The sequence below is a fragment of the Saccopteryx bilineata genome, chromosome 6, assembly GCF_036850765.1.
Source record: "Saccopteryx bilineata isolate mSacBil1 chromosome 6, mSacBil1_pri_phased_curated, whole genome shotgun sequence".
NCBI lineage: Eukaryota > Metazoa > Chordata > Mammalia > Chiroptera > Emballonuridae > Saccopteryx > Saccopteryx bilineata.
In genome coordinates, this window is record NC_089495.1 from 207,432,622 (window position 1) to 207,449,698 (window position 17,077).

At 43.7% G+C, this 17,077-nt stretch overlaps 2 protein-coding genes across 4 annotated transcripts in view; one reads left to right on the forward strand and one right to left on the reverse strand.

Annotated features, from left to right (window-relative positions):
- LOC136308199 (zinc finger protein 343-like) overlaps nt 1-4,890 on the forward strand; it is a 28,943-nt gene extending 24,053 nt beyond the window's left edge. Inside the window, exon 5 of the mRNA XM_066235423.1 lies at nt 4,718-4,890. Coding sequence (XP_066091520.1) covers nt 4,718-4,809 — 92 coding nt within the window. The 3' untranslated portion in view covers nt 4,810-4,890. The remainder of the gene's footprint in view (nt 1-4,717) is intronic.
- On the reverse strand, nt 1,949-12,998 carry LOC136308201 (oocyte zinc finger protein XlCOF6-like). 3 transcript variants are annotated; one of them, XM_066235425.1, is made up of 5 exons: nt 12,908-12,998; nt 11,683-11,763; nt 11,444-11,502; nt 7,429-7,555; nt 1,949-3,948 (listed from the first exon to the last, which is right to left on the reverse strand). In XM_066235425.1, exons 2-5 carry the CDS (start codon nt 11,723-11,725, stop codon nt 2,042-2,044), a joined length of 2,136 nt encoding a protein of 711 aa, XP_066091522.1. In that variant the 5' UTR covers nt 11,726-11,763; nt 12,908-12,998; the 3' UTR covers nt 1,949-2,041. The 3 variants fall into 3 exon arrangements, with proteins under 3 accessions (XP_066091522.1, XP_066091523.1, XP_066091521.1); XM_066235426.1 differs by lacking the exon at nt 11,683-11,763 and having other exon boundaries at nt 12,908-12,954; XM_066235424.1 differs by lacking the exon at nt 12,908-12,998 and having other exon boundaries at nt 11,683-12,349.
- Nucleotides 12,999-17,077: the final 4,079 nt, after the last annotated feature.

Genomic DNA, 17,077 nt, shown 5'->3' on the forward strand with positions numbered 1-17,077 from the left:
TAACTCCGCCCAAGTAAAAGGCCAGGGTGCTCATTTAAGGTGCATAATAACAATGGTTTAATTACAGCTGGTGATCATACTATCATATAGCATAGAGGAGGGATGTCACCTCGAGCTCCTCATATAAAATTTGGCCCTATACAATATCATCTGTAGAAAGTAGCCACGGCACTTAAACATATGTCAGCGTGGAAAGGAGAAATCTAGAAAGATTATCCTTCTAATCATATTATGTTAATCTTTAAGAAGAATGAAACACATTTCATATCTGCTTATGTTAGATGGCCTTATATGTTTATTATAGGTGAAACCAAATAGACAGCTGAAAATTATTCAATAACTTGTAATAAGTGTGCTTTTTATACATGTACTAATTTTTCTATTCTTTTTAATAAAAACAGTCAAAGTCTATACATTTTAAGAATCCTAACAGGAGTCTAGATTCCAGTACAGATACATCAGATGTGGCAGGGTTCCCCTTCCATGATGCTGTTACAACGTCTTATTAAGTCCTTGAAGCGAACCAAGAGACTGGTTGGATTGATCATCGCCATCATTATAGGACTAATAGCTGTAACCACCGCGGCTGCTGTATCTGGAGTTACATTACATCAAAATATAGACTGTGGGCTTTGTGCAAAAATGGCATGAAGATTCTGAACAACTGTGGACTTCTCAATAACGTATAAATAGTGACATTAATACTAAAGTTAATGATTTAGAACAGACTATGATTATGTTAAGGGATCAAATTGTTAGCCTGCAAAGACAAATTAAGCTAAGATGTGATTAAAACGCAACTACTTTTTGTGTTACCCTATTCCTTAAAATCGTACTTATTTCCCTTAGGAAAATGTTCAAAAGCATTTGTTAAATCATGATAATGTAACTAAAGAAATCATTAAATAACAAAGACATATTTATTAAGCTTTTCAAAGAAAATTAGAAATTCTAACATGTCAACCTATATTGAAGGAATTAATGAATAATTTATCACAATTAAATCCTATTGAATATATTAAAGGACTTTGGGGATTCACTGTAGGACTTTTTATAATAGTATTAATTCTATGTTTTCTTTTATATACTGTCGACAAGTCAAAGCAAGAAAAATAAGGATGAACGACAGAAGGCTGTGTTTTCTGTGGTGCTTCTAACATTCAGCATAAAAATGGGGAAATGTAGTGGAATAACCCATTGCATGGCCTTGGATGGGAACACAGCCAACAAGAAAAGAATGCTTTGCCAATAAAATTGTTTTGTGACTTGAAGGCAGGTCACTGAAACAGGTCTATGTGACTGAAGGCAGTTTCTGGGCTTTTCTCAGTAAAACATTCTCATAAGATTTCTCTGTACTTTCCAAGGTCATCCCTTGAGATAGAGGAATGATATGGAAACCATAGAAACAATAGCAATTAATGCCTTTTGATATTATATTGTTATAATATAACAATTATATTATATTGTCCACATGGTCCCCACTGAAGGATCTCCCCATGACACGAAAACAAGGACAGATGATCATCCCTGTCCACAATCCCTGCAAACACACGGCCCCTCCCTGAGTACCCGTCATGTGCCTGCCTGCTGGTTACTGGCTGTTTTGTCATGGTTGAATTTGTGCTAACACCTCACCCACAGTCCTTGCACACGCACTTCTTCTCTAAGTGCATTCTTCTTGTGCAGGGGGGGCTGATTTACGGCTAGAGCTACCTGCATGGTGTATGCACACAACTCCTCTCGTAAACGCGTTGTTGGTGAGACATCTCTGCAGGTTCAATTACTAAACACACACACAGAGGGACAGCAGGGTTTTTTCTGGTGTAAGATGAGGTTTTACTGATTGCTAAAGTCTTGACCGTAATCAATGCATACGCAAGGCATCCCCCTCCATGTGTCCTCAGGAGTCTGATGACATTAGACTTATAGCTAAAGTTTTCCCCCACACTCGATGAAAATGTAACACTTGTCCTTGATTGTGTCCTTTGCTGATAAGAATTTCTGCTTTCCAGCTAAAGCCTTGTCCACAGCGACCACACTTCTAAGTATTCTCTCCCGAGCAAGTCCTCTGGTGTGTCCTGAGGGCTAACTTATAACCAAATCCTCGTCCACACTCTGGGCACATGAAAGGCTTCTCTCCCGAGTGGGTCCTCTGGTGTGCTTTGAGGGTTGATTTGTGACGATATCCTCGTCCACACTCTAAGCACACAAAGGGCTTCTCCCCTGAGTGAGTTCTGTGGTGTATTTTTAGCAGTCTTTCATAATGAAATTCTCGTCCGCACTCCAGACACACGAAGGGCTTCTCTCCCGAGTGAGTCATCTGGTGTGCTTTGAGGGCTGACCTTCCACGATATCCTCGTCCACACTCCAAGCACACAAAGGGCTTCTCCCCCGAGTGAATTCTCTGGTGTATCTGAAGGGCTGACTTATAACCATATCGTCGTCCACACTCCAAGCACACAAAGGGCTTCTCCCCGGAGTGAGTTCTCTGGTGTACTTTTAGCTGATCTTTATCACGAAATTCTCGTCCGCACTCTGGGCACAGAAAGGGCTTCTCTCCCGAGTGAGTCATCTGGTGCAACCTGAGTCCTGACTTAAAAATAAATCCTCGTCCACACTCTGTGCACACGAAGGGCTTCTCCCCCGAGTGAGTCATCTGGTGTAACCTGAGTCTTGTCTTAAAATGAAATCCTTGTCCACACTCTGTGCACATAAAGGGGTTCTCCCCAGAGTGAGTCATCTGGTGCGACTTGAGTCCTGACTTTAAAATAAATCCTCGTCCACACTCTGTGCACACGAAGGGCTTCTCCACTAAGTGAGTCTTCTGGTGCTCCTTGAGTCTTGTCTTTAAAAAATATCCTCGTCCACACTCTGTGCACACAAAGGGCTTCTCCAGTGAGTGAGTCCTCTGGTGTTCCCTAAGTTTTGTCTTAAAAAAAAATCGTCGTCCACACTCTGGACACACGAAGGGCTTCTCCCCTGAGTGAGTCTTCTGGTGTTTTGTAAGGGCTGACCTAAAAACATATCTTTTTCCACACTCTGGGCACATAAAGTTCTTCTCCCCCGTGTGACTCATACAATGTATCTTGAGTATACTCCTAGTACGAAATCCTCGTCCACACTCTGCGCACACAAACGGCTTCTCCCCCGAGTGAGTCATTTGGTGTATCTTGAGTTCTGAGCCAGTAATAAATCCTCGTCCACACTGTGGGCACACGAATGGCTTCTCCCCCGAGTGAGTCCGTTGATGTCTCCAGAGGCCTGACTTATAACCATATGCTCTTCCACACTTGAGACACACAAAGGGCTTCACCCCCAAGTCAGTCTGCTGGTGGACTGTTACATTTGATTTATCACGAAATCTTCTGCCACATTCATCACACAGGAAAGGCTTCTCTGTGGATGAGTGCACCCCTGGGTGTCTGAGGAGCTGTGATGGACGTGTGAAGCCTCGCCCACACTGGCTGCAAACATAGGACATCTCCCCTGAGAGAGTCACCTGGTCTGTCATAACCTTTGATTCCACGCTGCATTCTGGTTCATGTTCGCTACAGCTCACAGACCCAGATCTCAGGATTTCTAATTCCTTCCTCCCTTTTTCCATCTGCATGGTGGGTACCCCTTGGGCTGAGCTGGGCTCTATTTCTAGCACCACATGACCTTCTCTATAATGTCCTTGAGGTGGGCTGTGGAATGCCCCTGAGGTTGCCCCCTCCTCCGTCTGCAGAAACGAAAGTCTCAAGCCAACTTCTCTGCCTTCACCTTCTGTGTTTCCTCTGCAGCAACTCTCAGAAAAAGATGTCTGCTCCTGATGCCACAGGCCCGAATCCCGCAGATAGAAGTCACTCATGTCCGAGCACATGGGAAGCACCTGCTGGCCAAGCAGCGTCTCCCGGGAGAAGGACGAAAGGTTGAAAAAGTGGAGGTCTGATTCTGGCCTTGATTCTCCTGGAGAAAGAGAGTTCAGTCAGAGAAGCCCCAACAGGCTGCACGGATTCCCGCCTGGTCTCAGGAAAACTAGTGCCCTCCTGCCACACCTGTTATTAATCATATGTGTACAATGTCATTTGTTTCCACCAATGAATTCTTTAGGTTCTGATTCTACACAGTCGGTTTTCTGCAAAACTGCAGTGAAACCATCCCAGAAACATCTTCTACATGTCACTCAGACTGGGCACCTTCCAGGTAAGCAATCTGCCGTGTAAATACCTTCAATACATCAGCTCTTTCTTTCTAAGTCACCCAAACCATGACACTCCATGATTCTCCCACTGGTTCCCAGTTTACGCTTCTGGTGTAGTTCGAGGTGACAGTCTCTATGACCTATATGGAAATCTCCCTCATGACTTTACTTATTACAAAAAAAAACAAAAAGACTGAACATACACATTACACAGTGGTTGAACAGAGTGTATAAGAAATGAATCTGAGTTTCAGGATGCCCATCTGCAAACAAATACTTAGAAGAAATAATTTCTAAGTACCAAGTACTCTATATAGTACTGCAACTTCCGCCATTGACATAATGACGTGGCCCATGGATTCAGGATTCTGACCCTGTGCCCAGACCAACCACATCACACTAACATCACACTTCTCAACAGCATTTCCATGGGCCAATGGAGATTGGCGAAGGATAGTGCCACTTTGAAACACATTTTAAAACCCCCAGTGTGGTTTCCTCATTGCTGCTTTTCCTTTTGTTTTTTAATACCAGACCCAGACTTGACGAGGTGCTGCTGCAGTGGACAGAGTATCGAACTGGGACATGGAGGACCCATACTCGAAACCCCGAGGTTGCCAGCATGAGCATGGGTTCATCTGCTCTGAGCAAGGCTCACCAGATTTCAAGGTCATGGGTTTGCACAAAAGGTCATTCCGTCTGCTGTAGTCCCCACCTCAAGGCATACATCAGGAAGCAATAATGATACAGTAAGGTGCTGAAATAAAGAACTGATGTTTCTTATTTGTCTCCCTTCCAGTCTGTCTATTTCTATCTGTCCCTTTTTCTATCTCTGTCACAAAAAAAGAATAGCAGACCCAGATAGGGTAGGTCTGTTGTCCAGGATTCCAGAACCAACAGAGCTGAACAAGAAGCAATACAAGACATGGGCACATGGCCCTGGCCTGTCGGCTCAGTGGTGGAGCGTCGGCCTAGCATGGAGGTGTCCTGGGTGTGATTCCTGGTCAGGGCAACAGGAGAAGAGACCATCTGCTTCTCCACCGCTCCCCATCTCCCTTCTCTCTATCTCTCTCTTCCCCTCGCCCAGTCATGACGCAGTTAAAGGGAAATAAACTCAGATGCTGAGGATGCCTCCATGGCTTCGCCTCAGGCACTAAAATAGCTCTGTTGCCAAGCAACAAAGCAATGGCCCCAGTTGAGCACAGCTTCCTACAGGAGAGGCCTTGGTGTTGAATCCCTCTTAAGACCCATGCAGTAGTGTTTCTGTTTGACTCTGTGGATCTCACTTAAAAGAAATGTAAAAAAAATTTTGTTTTATATTTTGATTACATTTTTAAATAATATTTTGATAGATTAGATGACATAAGATTTTTTTTTTTTTGTATTTTTCTGAAGCTGGAAACGGGGAGAGACAGTCAGACAGACTCCGGCATGCGCCCGACCGGGATCCACCCGGCACGCCACCAGGGGTGATGCTCTGCCCATCAGGGGGGGATGCTCTGCCCCTCTGGGGCGTCGCTCTGCCACGACCAGAGCCACTCTAGCGCCTGGGGCAGAGGGCAAGGAGCCATGCCCATCGCCCGGGCCATCCTTGCTCCAATGGAGCCTTGGCTGAGGGAGGGGAAGAGAGAGACAGAGAGGAAGGAGGGGGTGGGGGTGGAGAAGCAAATGGGCACTTCTCCTATGTGCCCTGGCCGGGAATCGAACCCGGGTCCCCCGCACGCCAGGCCAACGCTCTACTGCTGAGCCAACCGGCCAGGGCCGACATAAGATTTTTTAATCTTATCCAGTTATGTCTACTTTATTAAAAAATGGAGTTACAACAAAATTTAAAATTATCCCTATGGCTCACATTGTATTTGCACAGAAGAGCACTGATCTAGAACAAGGAGTGGGAACAACAGAGCTTGTGACTTATTTAATCCTCCCCTCTGTTTGTTCTAATGTCCATAAGCTCAGGATGGGTTTTACATTGTCAAAGAGAAGAAAACAAGCCAATAGAATAATAGTCCATGACAAATAAAAATAATATAAAATGCAAATTTTGGTTTCCAGACAGGGAAAAAAATCATACTCACCATCTACATACTGTCCTGGCTACTTTAGTGTAACAGAGAAAGAATTCAGAGTGGTTAGAGATTGCATCGCCCACAAAACACATAAAATAGCTATTCTCTGGCCTTTTATAGAAAAAGTGGCCAATGGCTGACTCAGGGTAATGTTGCAATGAAAGTATTTATTCACCTAGGATTAAAGAATCAATGTAATTTTCTAAATAAAAGACAAAAAAACTAGCTCATGAAACACAAAACTCCGATGGTTGCAGAAGGCATTTCTCACTGCTCTGCCAAATGCACACTGCACTTCCAGTCCCTCCGGTCTCCTTACAATTCCCTACACTGCAGGGACATCCCTCCCTTAATGCCTTAGGGCCAACACGTCTCCAAATGAAATGCGCTTGCCTTAGACACACAGAGTCTAACTCCGTCACCACATTATGTCCTTGGTCAAATGTTACCTATTCACTGATTTGATTTGATTTTATTCATTTTATTTATTTATTTTTTATTTTTATTTTTTTCATTTTTCCAAAGCTGGAAACGGGGAGGCAGTCAGACAGACTCCCGCATGCGCCCGACCGGGATCCACCCGGCATGCCCACCCAGGGGCGATGCTCTGCCCATCTGGAGCGTCGCTTTGTTGCATCCAGAGCCATTCTTGCACCTGAGGCAGAGGCCACAGAACCATCCCCAGCGCCTGGGCCATCTTTGCTCCAATGGAGCCTCAGCTTCGGGAGCGGAAGAGAGAGACAGAGAGGAAGGAGAGGGGGAGGGGTGGAGAAGCAGATGGGCTCTTCTCCTGTGTGCCCTGGCCGGGAATCGAACCCGGGACTTCTGCACGCCAGGCCGACGCTCTACCGCTGAGCCAACCAGCCAGGGCCTATTCACTGATTTTAAATTCTGCCCGGCACCCTGTCACACTCAATACTCCTTTGTTCTGCTTTATTTAATCATTATTTTTGACTAGGAAGTGCTTAGTACTGTCTAACACACTATCCTATCCCTGCACAGGAAGCTTCTTGTTTCTTATCTGTCTCAACACATTGGAAAAAGTAAGCCCCCATGGGCAGGGAATGCTATTCCTTGACTTTTCTCTTGTTGTTTTAAGTGTCTAGAACACCGACTGGCCCACGGTAGGGGGTCCATCCCACTACCGCAGTAAGGAACGACAGAACACAGCCTCACCCAGCGAGAGCAGGTTCCTGATGTTCTCCAGCATCACTTCCTTGTACAGGCTCCTCTGCGCAGGGCTCAGCCTCCTCCATTCTGCCTTTGTAAAGACCACGGCCACATCCCTGAATGTAATTGGTACCTATAAACAAGCAATCTGTTAATGAACAGCAAGTCACCATTAATGTTCCAAACTCAATGAGTAAATCTCCTGGCCTTGGAGGGTCAGTAATGTACAAAAGCTGGTCCAGTTCTTTCCCTAGTACACAGTTCTATGTTCCAAATTATTCTGGCTATGACTATGGCTTTGTAATAAAATCGATGGGCCCAAAATGACACATATACCCATTCCTGGGCTCTTAACATTTATGATTTCCGAGGAGAAGTGATTTGTGAGTCGATTGAAAACTTGGCCTGACCAGGCAGGCTCACACTGGATAGAGGATCTAACTTGGATGCAGAGGACCCAGGTTTGAATCCGCGATATCACCATCTTGCGTGCGGGCTCATCCAGCTGGAACGTGGACTCAAGAGCATGAGTGTGGGTCGCTGGCTTGAGCGTGGGTTCACAGATATGGCCCCATGGATGCTGGCTTTGGTTTAAGGTCACTGGATTGAGCAAGAGGTCACTCCTGTGCTGTAGCTCCCATTTCAAAGACAAGCGTGAAAGCAATGATTGAACAGTAAGGTGCTGTTGTCGGGAGCCGATCAACGACTGCTGGCTGACAAGGTCACAGCAGGAGAAGACCCACAACTGCTGACTGACAAGGTCACAGCAGAAGAAAATCAAAAACTGCTGATTGACAAAGTCACAGCAGAGAAGACCAATGGCTGCTGGTTGACAGAGTCACCACAGTGAAGACCAATGGCTGCGGGTTGACAAAGTAACCGCAAAGGAAAGGCACAACAATACTTCTCCCTTTGACCTTTTGAATTAATCTGGCCTTATATCCCCCCTTTTCTGGGTGTGTGCTATTATTTATGGCGCAGGGATAATAGTACCGTGCTTTTCCTGTAGATTCGTAGTAATTTCTTTGGAAATGAGACAAAGGGTGTGAGTTCCACAGAAAAGCCTGTAAGTCCCTTGAACTGGGCTCGTAAACATAAGAGGCTGGCTATGATATCCCTCGTAAAGGGTTAAGTTTGTAGCAGAATTTCTTCTTAATCATGTTAGAAAGAATAGATTGTGACTTGTGAATGGGTAGGAGGCAGTGGCTGTGCACAGAGCACCTTTCGGCCTTCACTTAATTCATCATTTTTCCTCCGTAGCCTTTTCATGTGATAGAGAAACATTCCTTTCTTCTTGCTTACCTGACCAAGAGATGGTGGAACACTCTGAGAAGAATATAGTTAGAACTTAACTAGTGTGTGAATATAGTAAATAAATAAAATTTGACTAGACAATAGAATCTTAGGAAAGGAGTAATGGAATGGCCCGTTGCGTGGCCTGGGATGGGAACGCAGTCAGCAAGAAAAGAATGTTTTGCTAAGAGACTTGTTTTATGACTGAAGGCACTTGCTGGGCTTTCTCAGTGAGACACTCTCATGAGGTTTGTATACTTCTCCAAGATAATGAGAGGAATGTGGGGGAATCCACAGAAGCAATAGCAATTAATGTCTTCTGAAATTATGTTGCTACTAAGCTATCTTGCGACTGCACTCTATATATCTTTAAGTAAAAGTTACTCTTAATGTTATGTCAATTTCTTAATGGGCAAGCCTTTTGTTATCTTGTGAGAAAAGTCAGGATACTGCATAAACTCAAGGCCATTTGCCTGAGCAAGCAGTGGTCCTTTGCTAATCCTTAATGATTTCGTCTGTTAATCTCTCTCTGCCCCTTGACTCACAACAGTAAAATTGAGTTATTAGTTAGTACTAATCCTTTAAAAGCTTTTACCAATGTTGTTATCGCTATTCAAGTTATTTTGTAGTTGTACTTTGAATGAGTTAATGTTTCCTCTCAACAAGTAGCTCGTTTTATGAATTTCGTACAAATATGTTCTCCATGGTTTCCAGATGAGGGTACGCTTAGTTTCGAGAAATGGGTTGAAGTTGGAGAAGATTTAAAACTTTATTATGAGCTACACGGACCGGAAAGGGTCCCAGTTGATGCATTTGCTTTATGGAGCTTGATTAAAGATGCCTTAGATCCAGAACATGAGATGCATAAATTCCCTATTCAAGTTATTTTGTAGTTGTACTTTGAAGGATTTGCCACCTGATTTGTAGTTTATAGATATAAATTAACTGTTATCTGGAATCATGTAAACATAGTGAAACAAAAGCAATGATTAATACCATGTAATTGTAACTTGGTGTGTGTGTATAAAAAAGGAGCTGTACTAGCATTTGGCAGAGGTGCCTGGCAGTAAATGCTAACCATAGAATAAAGAGAAAGAAAAGAATTTGGCTCTCTCACTCGAATTTCGCGGATGCTGTCTCCTCCTGTGGGACCCCTGGATCTCCCCCGGGGCTGGACCCCGGCTGTGCTGCAATGAAGAATTCATGCTTTTCCTCTCTCTCCCTTCCTCTGTTTCTGTTAGTCCCTCTTTAACGCTGTCTCTGTGTCCAAAAAAGAAAAATTTAAACCTGAAATAGTGTTTTTCATGAAGGTGACCTTGAGGATCCATTATGGAGAAATTTCGAGACAGAAGAGTTACAAATGCACAGAAAAGTTTTATTTTAAAAGGGATTTGGTGTCCACAGTGTAAAGTCCAACACAGAACTCACAGCCAGTAAAGGAAGGGCGAATGTTCAGTACAGGGAGAGTGTAAATCAGCAGACAACTGAAAAGCTGTTTTCACTTTACATGACAGAAAAATTTATTTAGACTTTCTTACAATATTATATTCATGGGTTCTTTCTTTCTTTCTTTCACACCCTGTATCTCTCCACTTCAATATACTTTCTTTGTTAAATACTGGAGATTTAAGGTAAAACATTGAGGAAACTCTGGAGACCAACACAACTCACTCCTCAGACTGTGGCTCTCATCACTTGTTCATGTTTTCTGACTCGTCTTAGCGAGTTCAATAAAGACTACTGCCCCAGAATATGTGGCTCATCAACAGGAGGAGGCCTGGACATGCACCATCACGCTGACCCTCCACATCCTGAAATGACAGTCCTTATAGCAGGGCTCCCTGACCGTTCTGCCTGATCTACTTATGTCACCTGAGGTACAATGAAGGAGAACCATCAACACAAGGACTACTTACACAGCCTCACCAGACAACACAACAGCAGCCCGAATCTTACATGAAAAGCTAGTTAAAACAATAGACTAAGAAAAAAAGAAATTTTAAGTATGTAAAAATCTCACCAAACTCTGGAAAAACACATAACCAGGAAGCTTTAGGAGGAAGTGTCCTCTAGAGAGAACGGCCCATTCAGGAGTGTCTGAGACCCTACACATTCTTATGGAAGAGTTTGGCTACAGACTGTTCCATGAGGACCCTTCCTGCACAGCCTCTAGAAAAAGAAAGGTCTCCCATTCAGAATAATTAACCAGGCCTGCAGTCAAATGATTAAGAGCATCCTTCCCACTTTAGGAGAAACAACAGGAGGACATCTCTACCCAGACTCAAACACTCCATCATTCCTGCAAAAATTCCTTTTTTTGGTGAACTTTTCTGTTCATGTTATTAGAGTTCAAAATCACATATTTTTTAAATACTGTTCCTCCACACTATGCTCTGAAAGACAGTATCTTTAGCTAGTGTGATATGAAATTAAATCAAGTAGTACATTTAAAATTTTTAATATTCTCAGTTTTTCAAAAATATCCCTTATATTTTGCACTTTGCAGGGCTCTACTATTCTTGGGTAGATTTTCCAATAAGGAAAATAAAACACACAAATGCAGGAGTCATTTCATATTGACCAACACAGTGCCTGAAACAGGCATGAACTGTCTTATGTTGTTTGCTTTATCTCTTCCCAAGAAAAGAGAATATCCAGCTCTGCCTATTCTCTGGAAAATGAGCCAGCATTTCAAAATAAAAAGTGAAAAATTGTAACCCCAACTCACCAGTGTTTCAGGCTTTCCCTCCTTTTCTTGGAGCGAGTCAGTGCAGTTGGAAGGCAGACCTAGGGGAAGAACAAAGCTCTGAGGGTGCAGGCCTCCCAGAATGCCCCGGGGAGCAGCTCCTCGGAGCCCAGGACAGAGGGAGCAGTTCCTTTACTCAGCGGGGGTCACTACAGTGCTCTCAGCTAAGCCCAGAGCCTTACTCCTCCTCCTCACCTCTCCAGACTCTCAACAACTCTCACCTTTAGCCTCATGATTTGGGGTCAGATTCTTCACGATCTCCATGTCTTCTTTGTACTCCGCTCGGTCCTGCTCTCCCAGGACTGAACGATAAGCCAACATAACGGCCAGTGGGTCAGACATGTGTTTGCCCTGAAATTCTACCAAGCAGCCGCGTAGACATTTCAGCACAAGATTGACTTCTGCTCCTGCCCCGGGTCACATCTCCAAATCACCCTTGTGAAAGCGCACCGTGTTTCCACGAAGCAGCACCGGTGGTGTGGAGCAGCAACGTGACGTTTCCACACTCCTTACTGTACAAATCAGGCACTGCAGGTCCTGAGAGCTCCCACCCAACCGCATCCCCACTCACTCACCGACTTGGGCCAGAGTCACCTCCAGAAAAACAAGCAAAAACACCCAGAACTCTATATTCACAATCAGTCCGGGGTTCCCACAACCATTCACACACGCATGGCCCATGTAGATATCCCCTTACCAAAAGCAGGGGGGCTATATTGTCAGCTCTGCACCCCCATCCACCATAGGGGATGCCTGTCTATTTAGCTCTGGCTGAACTCATGTGCCCAGAGCCCAAATAAACCTCGGGGAAGCACGTCTGCAGCCACCTCCCTATGTGCATTCTATGGCCCAGAACCAACATCCTCCTAAAAATGACATGAGCCTTACTAGACTCCGGCACACTGGATAGGGCGTCGGACTGGGACGCAGAGGACCCAGATTCGAAAGTAGGAGGTCACCAGCTTGAGCGCGGACTCATCTGGTTTGAGCAAAGCTCACCAGCTTGGACCCAAGAAAGCTGGCTAGAACAAGGGGTCACTCGGTCTACTTTAGCCCCAAAGTCAAGGCACGGATGAGAAAGCAATCAATGAACAACTAAGGTCCCGCAACAAAAAATTGATGCTTCTCATCTCCCTCCCTTCCTGTCTGTCTGTCCCTGTCTATCCGTCTCTCTGTCTCTCTCTGTCTGGGTCACACAAAATAATTATATGAGAATTCCAGCTCAACCGCTCCAGCGGGAGACGGAAGGATCTCTGTAGGACCCTCAACTCACGTCTTCTGAGCAACGTAATTCGCATCCCATTTCCTTGCCACTAAATACGTCTCGGCCGGTCTCTGCTCCAGAAATGAAACCTCCCGCACTTCCCGTTCCATCTACTGCACACCAGCCTCACTCATCCCGGGTCCAACCCACCAGCTCCCACCACGGCTCCTAACCCTACTCACCGCCTCCCTAGTCCCTCCTTCATGCACCGACCGCGATCCGGGCAGCCGAGCGTAAGGGAACCAGCAGCAGAGGTCCACGTGATCTGCGGGGGGGAGGGGGGGGGGTCACCTGAGCAAGAACTACGATTCCCAGAATCCCTAGAGGCTGTGCCGCCTTTCGGCTGTTGCACAGCGAACTCTAAACCACGACTTTAATATATATTCACATTGTCTTGTATAATGACAGTCTACCTGTTTTTTACATTTTTAAAATTAATTTTAGAGAGAGAGAGTGGAAAGCAGAGAGACAGAGAGAGAGAGAGAAACATGGATTTGTCGCCCCACGTATTGATGCAATCCTTGGTTCATTCTTGTATGCACCTGACTGGGGATCAAAACTGCAATCTTAGCATATTGCACGATGCTCTAACCAAGTGAACAAACCGGCCAGCTCTACCCATCTCTCTGCTTAACATGCACAATATAAATTACATAATTCTGGAAAGCAGTCTGTTCCCATGGTTTCAACTGGAAACACTACAGTTCCCAGGAGCCTCGGCTGCAGCATCTCCTGAAGTTTTCCTGCCCGAGGGCCCTCGCGGTGGTCTAGATAGAAGACAGTTCCGGTTTCTGAGTCCAGCTGCTCTAGAGCACAGGCTGCTTGGCTCTTCTGCGCTTTGGCGTATTTTTACCTCCACGAAACCTAGCTAAACTCACTGTGTTTAAGGCGGCTTAAACTTAGGTGAGTGACATCTAAGTGTGGCTCCGTGTGCTACTGGGCAGCCCCACGTTACTAAAAGCCACCCTTCATCCCACTGTGGATGCTGTGCACTGGATTTCCTTTCTCCAAGTCAGCTGGTGGCAGAGAAATGCAGCTGTTGAATAATTCTGTATATCAGCATTCAAAAAGAAATTTTTTAAAGTAAGAAGCATGATAAAGAAGATTTGCAGGAGTTCCAGTATATGAGTTTTCTATATTCATAAAAACATTTTACTCCATTAATTAACAGGCAATTTAAAGAACACATTAAAGCTGGAAAATTCTAATGTGGCTTTTATTATTTTTCTATATTAAAAAAATCTACACCTTTGTTAGGCAAATCAAGCTTTAGATCCAATAAGATTAAAATATCCTGATCTTTATTTAATTCACTATATGGATGACATTTTGCTTGCTCTGCCTGATCGGGAAAAATTGCATAATATTTTACAAGAAACAACTCAGTCTTTACAGAATTTTGGATTGAAAATAGCCCCTGAAAAATTTCAAGTACAGCCACCTTTTAATTACTTGGGACGTGTTCTGTCTACAGACATTGTCAGTCCTCAAAAGTTACAATTAAGAAAAGATCATTTAAAAACTAAATGACTATCAAAAATTATTGGGAGACATTAATTGGATTAGACCCTATTTGAAATTAACTACAGCAGAGCTTAAACCATTGTTTGATATTTTGAGAGGAGATGCTGATCCAACTTCTCCTCGAGAGCTCACAGAAGTGGCAAAAGCTCTTAGAAAAATAGAAGAAGTAATTAATAATCAACATTTAGTCAGAGTTATTATAGAGGAACCATGGCAGCTTGTGGTTTTAGCCACTGAACACACTCCTACCGGATGTTTGTGGCAGAATGGCCCTCTAGAGTGGCTTCACTTACCTGTCTCTCACAAGAAAGTTATTATGCCCTATACTGATTTGGTGGCTACTCTTATAATTAAAGGAAGAAACCGCAGCAGAGAGTTGTTTGGTAAAGAAATGATAGAAGTCATTGTTCCTTATAATAAGGGTCAATTTCAAGCATTATTACAGCTAAATTCAGAATGCCAAATTGCTTTTAGTAATTTTACAGGGCAGGTTTTATTTCATCTTCCTGCTCACCCACTGCTGCAATTTCTAAAAAGACAATCAGTCATTTTTCCCACTAAGACTTCTAGAAATCCGCTGCCACCACCAGCTGCACTGGTTTTTACTGATGGCTCATCTAATGGTAAAGCTGTAACAGTTATAGGGAATAAGCATATTATCACTGAAACTCAGAAGAAATCAGCGCAAAAACAAAAATTATTGCTGTTATAACAGCATTTCAAAAATTGGAACAGGAAGGTGAGTTAAAATATAGTTCCCCACATCAGCTTTTAAATCATGCTTTGTTTGTTATTAACAATCTTAATTCAGACTGTCAAGGCCACACTCGCATGCTGAGACACTGGAATCTGGATCTGGATAAGCCTAAACCAATGGCAAAGTGGAAGGAATTATTGACAGGTCAATGGAAAGGTCCCGATGTAATTCTAACTCAGGGGAGAGGGTATGCTTGTATATTTCCAAAGGATGCTGACTCACCTCTCTGGATCCCAGAGCGGCTGATTCGCCATGTCTCACCAGAGGCCTCCGCTGCCACTGCTGCCCCCTCCCAGCCAGAAGGGGACTCCTGTGCCACCCGCGTCACCAGTGACTGCCGGGGTCCAGCCCCGGGGGGGATCCAGGGGTCCAGTTAGTTTCACTGTGGTTACATATTTCCAGATAACAGTTAATTCATATCTATAAACTACAAGTCAGGTGATAAGTTATTCAAAGTACAGTTATACAATAACTTGAATAGTAATAACAATATTGGTACAAACTTCTAAAAGATTAGTACTAATTAATAACTCTATATTACTGTTGTTGTGAGTTGAGGGCGCAGAAAGAGATAGCAGATGAAATCATCAAGGGCTAGCAAAAGGACCACCGCTTGCTCAGGCAAATAGCCTTGAGTTCATGCAGTGTCCTAATTCTTTTCCCACGAGACTACAAAAGGCTTGCTATTTAAGAAACTGACATAGTATCAAGAGTAACTTTCACCCAAAGATACATAGAGCGCATCTGCAAGATAGCTAGCAGCAACACAATATCAGAAGGCATTAGTTGCTACTGCTGCTATGAATCCCACCACATTCCTCTCCTTATTCTTGGCAAATACAAAAATCTCATGAGAACATTCCACTGAGAAAAGCCCAGCAACTGCCTTCAGTGACAAAACAAGTCTTTTAACAAAACATTCTTTACTAGCCAGCTGCACTCCTATCCAAGGCCACGCAACAGGCCACTCCACTACACTTTACCTAAGATTCTAATGTCTAGTTAAACTTTATTCATTTACTATATTCATACACTAGTTAAGTTCTAACTTTATTCTTTCTAACATGATTAATAAGAAGAAATTCTCCTACAAACTTAACCCTTTATGAGGGATATCATGGCCAGCCTCTTATGTTTATGAGCCCAGTTCAAGGGGCTTACAGGCTTTTCTGTGGAACTTACACCTTCTGTCTCATTTCCAAAGAAATTACTACAAATCTACAGGGAAAGCACGGTACTATTATCCCTGTGCTACAAATAATAGCACACACCCAGAAAAGGGGGGATATAAGGCCAGATTAATTCAAAAAGGTCAAAGGGGGGAGTATCGTTGTGCCTATTCTTTGTGGTGACTTTGTCACCCCACAGCCATTGGTCTTCACTGCAGTGACTTTGTCAATCAGCAGTTTTTGATCTTCTTCTGCTGTGACCTTGTCAGCCAGCAGTTGTGGGTCTTCTCCTGCTGTGGCCTTGCCAGCCAGCAGTTGTTGATCGGCTCCCGACAAGTGACTTTCCAGCAAAGGCCATCAAGGAACTCTCTGTATGATCGTGTTACTCGAGTGATGCAGCGATTGTCACTGGGATGGCTCGCTCTACTCGAACTGTCAACCCACCAACCTGGGACCAGTTGAAGGCATTGACTGAGAAGGCTGATTTAATTTGTCATCGACAAAACATACATCGTAACCCTGCTAATATGTTTATTGCTATGCTAGCTGTACTTTCAATTCAGGTACTTAATGTTGAGGCTATTGGACAAAACAAATCTTATTGGGCTTATATTCCAAATCCACCATTGGTTAAGCCTGTTACTTGGGAAGGAGATGATATACCTGTGTTTAATAATCATACTAAGTTTTTGGGAGAATCATGTAGTTCTTTTATTATGCATAAAACTGATTCCCCCATGGCAAGAATGTGCATATTACAATTATATGAATTATACTGCATATGCTTTAATTTCACTATACAAGATTGGTCTAGTCCTTATTTTGAATATGATTATAGAAAATTAGTACAGGAAATGAAAGACGTTTACAGTTAGTCAGATAAATATAATCCCTTAAATAAA